The following is a 12,694-nucleotide window of genomic DNA, read 5'->3' as shown; positions in this document are numbered from 1 at the left end:
CTCATCAGCGCGGTCTCTTATTTCTTCCACATGATAGTGTGCGTAATCATGGCGCATAAGAGTGAGCACATGTGAGCGCTTTAACCATTGTCGATGTTTTTTCTAACATATGCAAAGAACCATTGACATCAAAAGATTATGCAAGTATCGAAGATGCACCCGAATACATTTATAAACGTTCCTGCTTAACAATACCACGATATTTATCAGTGGATCCTGGTAAAGAATTTCTTGGATATATTGTCGCTTCTTTTGTCCAAACACCGTCTGCGAGTTCGTGTTGGACATTTTAATATATCTCGTGACCAAGATATTGAGGAATCATTTAAACGCACGCATGCGGAGCGGTTATTTGGTCATCAGCACGCGCAGGAATTATTAATTAGGTATCTGAGTGCAGCGCATTCACGAACCGCAGGGCGATCTCATGAATGGGTATCACGTCTTCCATTAGTCATATCAGCACTAAACAATGAAGTCACACACACGATTTGATTTAAACCAGCAAATATGATTCGAGAAAAGACTGTTACATTTACACAGAAAATGATCTCATAGCTGGCACTTTGTAAACCATTTGGAAACATGTTTGATCGGTATCTGTATGTACCTGGAGAGTTAGAAGATGGACATCTTCGTGCAAATAAACCGGTATGGTACATCGGTGTGTTTACGATATCAGAACGGAATGATACTCCACGACAAGCAACCAATCTAAGTTTGTCAGGTTCACTATTATATACAAGAATTGACTATAATCGGTTTGCTCCGATTCTCGATGGTGTTTCAGAACATAGCATTGTTTATTACCTTAAACAAGAAGTTATCAAACTCATTTGTGGCCTTAGTTCTCAAATCTTTATTAATCTGCACATAGGTCACCACCCAAGAGTGCTGGCAAAATTCAAGCACTCGATGTATCTTGATTTCAAGCATACCCAATCGTAGATACAGCTGAAGATTTTGCAGATACATAATTGTGTTTGGTGCTTAGAATTATTTCTAGCTGGATGAATTCAGTGTATTTACGTGCAGATTCACTCGTGAATGTTATTATCGATCATAATCATGACTATTGGTGAATATAATTGTTGTCGAATTAATTTAGCTCTAAATTCAATCTGTTTAAGAAACATCTAAATCGTGTCTGGTGCGCAAGCGCCCTGGGCACCATAATGGATTGGTGCCTCGGGTCGCCTTTCACACCAAATTACTGTATAATAAAACCATCATGAAACTAGTTCAGCAACTTGTGGTGTTTGGTCATAGTTAGACGCGTTCGATTCTTGAAATTTTCAAAATTATCGAAATTTTAAATCAGCTTGGTCCTTTAATCAACATAAAAGTTTTCAAACGTAGATGTAAGTTCATGTTCAAAGGCGGATAATATATATTTCAACTTAGTAACTCAGTTACCCATCACTGACTATTATACCAACTGGAGTAACTCTATTATCCATCACTGAGTATTACACCAACTCGAGTTCGACCTGACTGTGTGTGCTTGCATTTAATAGCATCAAATGTCTTAGAGAGTTGGTAAATTTACACCATAGTTTTTGCTATGCTGCTTTTACAGAAGATTGGTGAGTTAAGATTCCATTCTTATACATCAATTGATGTGTTCTTGCATATAGACCATCAAAGAATTCACCCACTTCAGACGAAGCGGGTGATTTAGTTAATGACAGACACTTCATTTTCTTCAACAACATACTATAAAATTTTCATCCTGTTGTGAGTATACACCTGACCTAGAATATTCCGTTTCATTTCTAAGATCATTTCTAAATTATTCAATTTATGAATGTCTTCCAGAATGTTTCTGAAAACGCATATAACCTCTTTAAGGCTTCTTTCAAAAATCTGTATAATGCATTCAAACGATACAGCGATTGAAGTTTTCTACAACGTACAATATGACACAGCCTTTTGGTAGATTAATGGCATTGCAGGGACCTCCATAAATTCCTTCAAAATACTTTTAGAGTCAATCTGCATTTATCTCCTGATATATATATATATATATATATATATATATATATATATATATATATATATATATATATATATATATATATATATATATCACGGCAATTCGTTAATATCAAATAAAATGTCTCTGTCCAAGCTGTGATTAGTTAATTAGTTCTTTGAAGTTATTGGCCATCCACTAATCAAAAGCTGCTCGGTACGAGGTTTTCCTACCTTGTGCAGTCCAAATCAGTTTTAGATACGATTAAAAGATTACGTGCATAGGCAGGTCAGATCGATAAAGACTAATTCCTGAATGACTCTTGTTTGTTATTTACTTATGTTATATTAGAAGTATATACCTGCAAGTATCCAGCGTAATAGATATGCAGGTCTAGATTAGTCTTTATGGAAAATAATTTTCTATATCGATCGCGAATCAATTTATTGGGAAGTTTTAAAAAACAAACAAAGTTATAACCAAATATTGGCAACGTTTCTATTACCGTTTGTATATTTCGATCACATACTATTAAGGATTAAATATATATCCTTCGAGCCAAAATATAGTATATTTCATCATTTTATCTATACATGAACCGTTGTTTATCAGTCTGCGTAACGTCATCCAAAATCGACATTGTTTGTCAACAAATCGTTGGATAAGAACAATGTATGAATGGGATACTCTTCTAACATATCTTTACACAACAATTTGCGTAACGTAATCCTTAATCCATTTTGAAATATACTTTTCTCGACTCTAACGTTGTTCCATGTACAAGATAACGAAGCGATTCCAGGTCACCAGGTCTTGTTTATTTAATGTTTCAACTTCACGTGACACATGTCAATCGCCTTGTCAATCGCACGTTGGCCGAAGAAAGAAGTATTTAACGTTGCAAGGTGGCATTTGTTTCCATTTCAAACACTTTGAGCCACAGCCACATTGGACGTCTTTCAATCTATCCGTATTCATTTTGCTTTTACAAACAGGACAAAAGTGTGGATTTTTTTTATGAGATACTCTATTATATCCTTAGAAAATGGATCTTTGAGAATATTACATAATTACAACATTGTGTTATATTAATTTGAAGCATACTGAGCTTATTCACCATTTGCTGCTTTACACGGCTTCAGGAAGAAATTAAAAAGCTGGAATGTCGTGTAGACACCCATGCCTTGTGCTCATCCTGTTCCACACGATTCTAATCTGGTACATTTATGCTAATGCAATCATTGAAAATGATCGTAAGGAAAATAAGACGAAATCACTAGAAGACGGATCAACTTGTCGTAATGTGTACCAATACTTTGGAGATACTTCCTGTCAAGCAAACATCAAGCATTACATAACGGATGCAATAAACACCGTGCTAAAGAGGCAGAATAGAAGTGATGAGAATTTAGATGAAAAAATCATAGCTTTGTCTGAAAAAATTGAACTCTTGGAGAGAAAGATGGATTACAAGTTGGATAGATGTGCATGGTGTTTTGGTAAGATTTTTACGCATCTGTATTAGTTACATCTTCATCATAATGTTGAAACAAACTTGCATACTGATTTTTAATTAAATGTATTGTGTTTGAGAAAGCGAAAATGTGTTTTGGTCAATACATCTGCTTAGCGTAGAAGTGTTAAAGGAAACGGTATAAACACATATCTTGATTTTGCTGCTGTTGATCTTTTATAACATTCTTTTTGTTAAATTACAGTAAAATGCTTTGGAATACATTTTTAATTCCGACAATTGTTTTTATTGTATTTATTAACTCTATTCTTATTGATGCTTTATGTTTTTATCGCTTCAGACGTATTAGTAGCGCTATTGTTTTTTTCTGATAAGAAAATCAAATGTGCTTAAGATAATGATTCTTCTAAGTACTAGATTAGGAAGTTTCTAAGCACAAACAACGTCATAATAACCATTTGGATGGAATAATGGTTTAGTTTCAAGGTTTTATAGCCTCGCGGAAAGAAAGGTACATTGCTGTACAACTTTCAAACATTCGAGAAAGTCAAAATACACATACACGTCTTTCACCTAATTAGAATTATATAGTTTATGATTGTTGCGAATAACCACGTGTTCCCGTAAACAAACAACTGATGCAAATGGCAGCTTACATATGCTCAAGAATAGGGCTTGAAATAGCACAAAGTACAAAATCTTTGCCTATTCTTAAATCGAATGTAGTTCTTACTATTTTTCGAAAGTGTAAGTATGATATTTTAAAATATGAGGAAAAATATAATACGCTAACAAAGGGATTTGGGTTTTGAAATAATTTACCTCTACAGTTCAGAAGTGACACATCTTACAATCTTCTGAGAAATTCGTACCATAAGTAACGATTAGTTATGCACCTGAAACCAAAATCAAACCCCATGATTTAGAGAACAAACAAAAGCCAATTAGAAGAATTTCACACTACTTCTAAGATATATACATCCAGTATTAAATAACTTATATCACCAGTGAGAATAAAGACAGGGAACATATTATATTTAAATTTTGAACATTTTACGATGTGTGAAACTCAAGAGACAAACCAGCATTTTATTTACAGGATCGAATGAAACATTTAGAGTCAATAATTTGCCCTGCAATCTTTGTTTGTGATGGAAGTATAACCTAATGTTCAGAGTTTTTAGCAAGATAATCTGAAAATTGCATTCTCAGAATAATTCGTTGTAAATGAGGCCTTTATAGGCCAATATCATGGTTATGCTTGAGTAATTTAATTTAAATTTAAAAATTATTAAACAAGAAACTTTAAATGATTAATCAGTTTGTATGACTCTTTATTTGTCACAAGCTTTCGAGGGAATAAAAGGAAAAGAAATATCCGAGTTCTCGAGCTTTATAAAAAAAATTCATTTAGAGAAAATAATATCCTTTTGGTTGGAAATAAAACTTTGCAATCCTATCGATCGTTAATGAAAAGAGTTCGTACACGTAAGCGTCCATCAACATAGTAGCTTCTCCCCGACATAAACAATAACGACAAAACAACATACTGATTTGTATGTCACTTTCTGTTAGGTCTATTCTTATATATGGGGCTGTACGCGATTTTGTAAAATGTAAATGGACACCGCCTCTTAAGTACCTGGAGTATTTAGTGAGTTGAACAAACAGTGCAGGCAGATTACGGTTTTGTGTCTAAGTCATTTTAACACTAGGGACACACTTAGAGATTGAGTGAACATGAAAGTCGGATTCGATTGATACTGATCTTAATATAACATCGGAAGAATATGACACAATAATAAAAGGTGGAAACTATGCCAAACTGCATGCTAAATCAAGGGCGAAATATCATTATGTTAGCAAATGTAACATATATATTTTCACTAGATTATAGAAGCTTGAAATTTTTCATGATGGTGTATTGCTTGCAAGTTTACGTTCGTAAATGAGTTATTATCGGCCGCATTTAAGCGGTTATATTAAATTTATTACGTATACCCGGTTAACATTTTTTCTAAGCGTTTGAGTTCTGCATATTTATAACAATGATTCAACATTTATGATAAAGTGGAAACAGCGAAATAAAAAAGTGAGTTGTCTTTAATGACTGATAAATGGTTTTTGCAGGTAATGCCAAGTGTCCGTCTGGATACGTATATTATGAACGAGACAAATTTTGCTTCAAGTTCCACAACGAATGTAAATCCTGGTCTGAAGCCAGGACAGTTTGCCAGCAAGAAGATGGAGACTTGATCAGTCTGAAGGCAGAGAACTTTGACTTCTTCAAGGACGTGTCACGATCGAAAGACGGTAATGTGTCAGCAGCATCATCTTTATTCATATTATACTAGTACTACGACTACTACTACTACTAATAATAATAAGTAGTAATAGTTGTAGTGGTAGTGGTAGTTTGTTTTACATGCTGAAGGAAAGGTTTGATGCAAACGTCATTAAATTCAAGGAGTGTATAGGATTTAACGTCACTTCAGCACAGTTACATTCATCAGATCAAAAGCCATGTTCCAAAAATGTAAAGTCAGATATTTCAAAAATAAAATATAAAGTTATAAAGGTTACAAAGACGCTCACGGTTATAACCCGTTTATACGTTCTTAGTGATATCGAAATGCTTGTTATTTTTGGTGGCCTGAGCAGAATAACATAATAGAGAAGTTGCGTCACATATAGATAGATAGATATATGAATAGAACGATTTATGTGTAAAGTGAGCAATAAACAGGAGTTGGAATAAATGGGAGTATAATATCCACTACTTAACTGTAATATTTATTAAAATAATCAGCTAACTTTCTGTATTATCTTGGAGTTTAGGTAACTGCTTTAACGTTTGGGTTGGTGCAACGGACATTTCGTCAGACGGACAGTGGTACTGGTTGAATGGTGAAAGGGTTACCTCCTTTTTCTGGCACCCAGAAGAACCCAATAATAATGGAGGAAGCGAGCATTGCGGCGATCTACATGTGTTGCGTGATTACAACTTAAATGATGACGTCTGCAGTTTCAACGCACGTTTTATTTGCCAGATAATTTAAAATTCCATATGGTAGCAAGATTTCCCACATCCAAAGACATAACGACATACTGTTTTACGTGGTGATAACCTACATTTCACTAGTTTAGATAAGTTAAATATATTTGGTACTGTTTGTTCACTGTTTCAGCTGTATTTTATGCATGCATGAAAGATTGACAGGACACAAACATTAGGTATATTGACATACAGTAATAATATTGAATAGCTTAGTTGCAATAATCAACCTTAATGTTTTTGCTGCCGACCCCAGCAAAACACAACATTGTTCCATTTTTAGGACAAACCCGTAAGGTATAATAAAGGAATACAGAAAGGAGCAGAACAATATTTTACGGCATCTAAAATTCCCAAATCAAGAATTGTTAATAAAATTAATAGAATTTAGTTCACATTTGTTTTGTTCTCCAACAGTTCAATACATGTATTCTGATTACGTAGGTTATAAATAACGTTGATTAATACATTTTAAAGTGACAATGTCCACATCATTTCCTTATCAGCAGCTTCGTCAAGCCTAATGCAAGACAAGAATCGTTTGTAATGTCTATACATGTTCATATTCGTATCAACGTTTACAGAGGGATAACCTCTTAAAAATGCTAAATAGGTTGATATGCCTCAGTCCAGAAAATCAATATCAGTTACTATGCAGTGCTATTTCGGTTTTGGATGTGGGAAATTGTTTCTGGCTACCATATGACATTTTTAAGTTTCAGTTGAATACGTCAACTGAGGTAAATGATTTTCATGACACTCTAACATACAATCTTAACGTGAGACTGTCCCTGCCGGGAAAAAAACGTATTCTTTAGGGAAAATCTGGTCTGATACATTTGGAAGTCGCGTATGCCCTATAGCAGAAGTGTTTAACAAATTTCAAGTCTGACAATTGACAGAGGATGTCATTAATTTATCATATGAACGTGTTTGTGATACGAATCGGTCTTGCCAATTGTTAGTAAACGGTTGTGTTAAAACTCAGTAAACCGCATTTATCCAAAATTAAAATCAGGCTTGAAACATGGGATTATAAAGTCATGATATTGGGTGGTTTGAGATTATGAGCACGATGCTTGCATATTAATGAGATGATCTTGCATCTAATTGGCTTACCTTTATATGACCGTGGAAGCAATATTTCTGATCTAATTAGGATATAACTTCGAATAAATGCTTTTAGCAATTAGATAGAAGTAAATTTCAATAATGTGTAAAAAAATTCATAGTAATGAGGTTTGTTTTCCGTCTGGTTGATTGAGATTGTTATCACTCTGGAAGCAATAATTCTCCTCCAAGTTTGATCAATCTTATATATCAATGGTCTTGGATGATTTTGATAAGGAAACAAGATCAACGCATATGATTGGGGTGTCACTGCATCTGATTGGCTGAACTTGTTACCTTTCTAAAAGCCATATTTTTGATCTAACTGACTTTGACGAAAATTCAAATCAAAGTTTACATGAGTTTGATAATGCATGGGATCTCAAACATATCATCAATATATAGTTGAAAAGGTTAAACCAACACGATTTACAATTCGGGAGATAGTTTTCAAAAGTTATGCTTTTACAATATTACATAAACCTTCCTAGTGAAAAAGTAAACTGTCCAATATCTGCGTCAGATGAGCAATATCAGGCTCACTTTAGGCATCTTATTATCAAAACTTTGTCTCTTTATTCTAACAATAAAATGTAATTTAATTTCTTATAGTCTTTTTATTGTTTTTATTGTTTGATTTTCGTTTTCGCTCCGTAGTCTGCTTGCGTTTACAACGTTTGATTAGAGCTCACCATTCACTTCGAGTACAAGGTATGTAGATCATTTAATGCAGGTGTGCGATAATTTGTATGGTATATTGTGCAGACAAATATCTTATACCATATCTGAGATTGTGTTGTTTATGATAAAAATGGTTTTAGAAAGGTGTAGGTCAAGAGGTTCCATACAACTCGATACTTCTTTCAGTAAGAACGACATCCACAGAATGATCTCATTTATATAATGTACAGTCACACACAAAAAAAAAAGAAAAATCGTTTTTGCTTTAAATATCAGTGTGTGCTATAACTACACTGTAAAGATTGATTCGAAGGGAAAATTTGTGTCTAGTACAATTTTAAAATTGGAATCTTCTTCCTTTTTCAAACTAATATTGAGAAATGAAATAATATTATGACCCTCCCTTTCTTGCATATCAGAAAGAAAAAATAAAAAATAATTGCACAAATAGTCTGAACTAGGCTGACTTAATATTTTATTCATGTTGCGACTTCTCCAAGATGATCTACTGTTATCTATCTATCTATTTATCTATCTATCTATCTATATATATATATATATATATATATATATATATATATATATATATATATATATATATATATATATATATATATATATATATATATATAGATATATATAGATATATATATATATATATATTGTGCATTTTTAGTTACCTTCATCATCGTAGAGTGTGCGTGATTTTTGTAAACAACATTAAACAGCTTCATTATAGCGGGTTGTACTTTAATTTGGGTAAACATATTTCCGTGACCTTTTGACCTTATATACAACTTAGAATGTTCTTTAAATGAACTTGTGACTTTCATCCTGGTTCCGTGACTGAGTCCTAGATTTTTTATCTAAAAGTAGCGATAAACAGAATTAATGTTTCATACATTAAGCAAATGTAGTGGAATGAGTCTTTTAATTGTGTCCAGTTATTATTTGAGATGTTTTTTTATGCAAGTATTAATTGAAATTACAAAGCGCCCATTGAATTTTATTATAAAATCACTTTTTTGGGATCTTTGTAGTTTCATTTAAAGACATTGTGGATTATATATTTGTGACACATCAAGACTGTTGACACATTATCTCCTTGGAGGCTACTTGCACATGAGCTGATTCAATATTGGACTTTATTCGGAACAACAATGGAACTCCTTTTAATACTCCATATTTCGTGACACGTGATATAGCTTTTATGACTAAATGTGATTGAATTCACAATACTGTAAGTTCGTTTTAAAGTTTTATTTTGTATTTTAGGGAAATAAATTATCTTATGACTTTTACAGAACTTGTTGGCTGCGGATTTTCATATTACTTAGTTTAAAAGATAGATTCGTAACACTACTCTGAAAAAAGTATAATAAAAAAAACAACCATAACTCATAACACAGACTGTATTTTATTTTACTCCATTACAACTACCATTATCATTCTGCATTCTTAAAAACTCCCAAATATAGATTTTCTATTAAGTATTTGCGTACATTTGAATATTTGTAGAAAACTGGTATTATATCTTTTGTATCATAATGTAGTCAAAACGCATTATTATTATTATTATTATTATTATTATTATTATTATCTAACTTATGTGTATTTGTCTCTGTAATTACAACAGCCGGATACCAATTGACCTATATTTTGACAGACGTATCATCAGGACTAAAACATGTGGGTTACTGTTAACAGTGCCATCCTGCAAAAATATATAGTAATCAAGAACAATACATTTGATGGGTATTTTTAAATTCCGAGAACTATTCTAACGCATACAGGCAACCGAAAGTTTGATTTCGTAAATAGAAAATTCTAAAACTTGATTTTCTTCATGCTCATTCAGACCCACTTAACAGTCCCTCTTTCCAACCAATATATCAATGTACACTTGATATCTGACACAAAATTTATGTTGCACTCAAGTGGTAAATGAAATATAAATGTACATGAAATATTTATGAGCTGAATTAAACAAAAAACTAAAATACAAATTCCGTAATCGATTTCGCCTGATAAATCTAAATGACGAGCTAGTAGACTTCAACGAAACGGACCTGATAAAAAACAGAGGATCAATATATGTTATAGCGTAGTGAAATGCTTAAGTATGATACATCAGACACATTTTCAAATAAATTTATGATATATAAGATACAATCAGCATAACAGATGTATATTTTAAATATGTTATTTTCCATTTTGTGTACTACTATTTGAGCAGACAAATTGATGATGTTCTACAGCAACGATATTCGGGTTAAAAAAAACATCTGCAATATTATTTATCTTTAAAAACGGCAACGGAAAAAGTATGCAGACAATATTAATCAGTCCATCAAGAAAATGAGAACGAAATTAAGCTTGGGCACTCAACCGAATTAAATTCAAGTAGTATTTGCAATTCATTATATGTAAAGGAAATTTTTTTCTTCCCGTTCGATAACTGTTTGTCTCTTTCGTTACTTTCTTTTTCGTCAGTCATCTTGATTTCATGCTACAACCCTTTACTGATTTGTGGCTGAATATCGGACAATGTATGGTCAGTCACTGAATGTTGTTGAGTTTGCTGCTTTAAACTATATATATATATATATATATATATATATATATATATATATATATATATATATATATATATATATATATATATATATATATATATATATATATATATATCTATATATCTATATATATGTGTGTGTGTGTGTGTGTGTGTGTGTGTGTTGTGTTGTACCTGTCGTGGATATACTATGTCTCTATTACTGTAAATCTTTCCCCATAAGTTTGGATTGCTATATTTAAAGAAAGAATACAATTATTATTCACCGGACTTGATAATTCAATGGCAGTTCATAGCAAAGAAGTTTATGGAACTCATCCCAAATTTATACATGTATTTTTCGTGTCTGACGGTCAGTTTTGATACCATGTGATCCTCACAGTGCAAACACAAGCCCTTTCCCTTGGTGATAATTCTGAATAAAAAAAACAACATTGTATACAAAATAGCCCAGTACAATTAAAAATAGTTCCCATCCAGCAAATTTTGAAAATTCTGCTTGCCTTGAACGATGCACGGTTCTAATGATATGGAAAAATGGGAACCAGTCTAGAAATGGGAAAAGAAAATATAGTATAAATGAGATTGACAGACCAGGATTCTATGAAAATGCACGTAAGATATGAAGAAAAATAATCTTTTGAGAGTTTATTTTATTTGTAGCTGTAAAAACCCAGATACATTGTTATATTGATAGAATTTCTGTCCCTTTACAGACTTGAGTTTGAAAGACTCATTATTTAAATCAGCACCTGATACTTTGGTGCGGTATTGAAAACATGTTTCAAACACGTGTAGATCCAGAAAATGCCGCGGATCATATCGTTTTCTCTATATAGAAGCTGTTGTCAAGGCTGTGTCTATACTGATAAATGTAAGTTTCATCATTAGCCGATCAGAAATTTGAAGAAGTTATTGAATTTTAATATCGTTTTGTTTGCTTAGGTTAACTAAGGGGACTGAATTAGTACTGTGAATCCTGAATCCACATGTCCACAACTACAGGTGGCTAGCTCTTCTTCATAGCTATTGGTATTTCACTGTAAACATATCAAAAAGTAAATAAAGGAGGTGTACCTGCCTCACATCAATTTCATAAACAACACAAGCCCGAAACACATAATTTACAAAGATATCCATTATGTTCGATTATTAAACAATAATACCTGAAAAGTTACATCAAAACCTCCATTCTCCTGCCACATAAGTTACCAGTATGGTGGGCTACATAGTAGAGAGTATACGTTACAGGGAACCAGACTAACGCAGCTCTGAATATGCATGATTCATGAAAGCAATCGTATCCAAAATAATTTGCCTGCACCACTAGAGACACCGGTTACTATCGATATAACTCAGACAATAATTCCGATTGGTCCACCTATGGTTGTTGTGGTTACGACTCAAGTTAACTGAAATCAAGTTGGTTACTTATTCCTTATTCCCAATTCAATAAGAAATAAATAACCAGTTACTTATTCCCCATTCAAATATTTTCACATACATTTTAATACTTATTTCTTATTCACACCGAGATTGTTTTCATTATTTCCAATTCAGTATGTAATTGGTTACCACTTAGTTAATGCAGATGAAAGCTGTTTAGGGAATGCATTGGTGTAATTCTGACCTGATTGGAGAAATACGAATGCTATAAAAATCTGAATGTAGTCAGATCACGAACTATATGTAGGAATGGTTTAGGATATTGGTTGGAATACGTGTTTAGTAATTTGATATAGGATTAATTAGCTGTGTTATGCATTTGGGTCCTGTGTTGTATACATGGCGTTAAGTATTAGTATTGGGTTCGAAAAGCTTTCT

General features: G+C 32.7%; 1 protein-coding gene across 1 annotated transcript; it reads left to right on the top strand.

Moving 5' to 3' along the window:
* Positions 1-2,923: 2,923 nt before the first annotated feature.
* On the top strand, positions 2,924-8,223 carry LOC149803899 (perlucin-like). Its single transcript, XM_089951458.1, has 3 exons — positions 2,924-3,474; positions 5,580-5,762; positions 6,288-8,223. Exons 1-3 carry the CDS (start codon positions 3,138-3,140, stop codon positions 6,506-6,508), a joined length of 741 nt encoding a protein of 246 aa, XP_089807584.1. The 5' UTR covers positions 2,924-3,137; the 3' UTR covers positions 6,509-8,223.
* Positions 8,224-12,694: the final 4,471 nt, after the last annotated feature.

This window comes from Sinohyriopsis cumingii, chromosome 3 (assembly GCF_028554795.1).
Source record: "Sinohyriopsis cumingii isolate HCF-2022 chromosome 3, ASM2855479v2, whole genome shotgun sequence".
Lineage (NCBI taxonomy): Eukaryota > Metazoa > Mollusca > Bivalvia > Unionida > Unionidae > Sinohyriopsis > Sinohyriopsis cumingii.
The sequence above is the reverse complement of the archived record's forward strand: the minus strand, read 5'-3'. Positions and strand labels throughout refer to the sequence as shown.

Coding starts and splice junctions, on each gene's coding strand:
- LOC149803899 (XM_089951458.1), top strand. CDS start 3,138: ATGTCGTGTAGACACCCATGCCTTGTGCTCATCCTGTTCCACACGATT. Junction 3,475..5,579: donor TAGATGTGCATGGTGTTTTG/GTAAGATTTTTA, acceptor TGGTTTTTGCAG/GTAATGCCAAGTGTCCGTCT. Junction 5,763..6,287: donor CGTGTCACGATCGAAAGACG/GTAATGTGTCAG, acceptor CTTGGAGTTTAG/GTAACTGCTTTAACGTTTGG.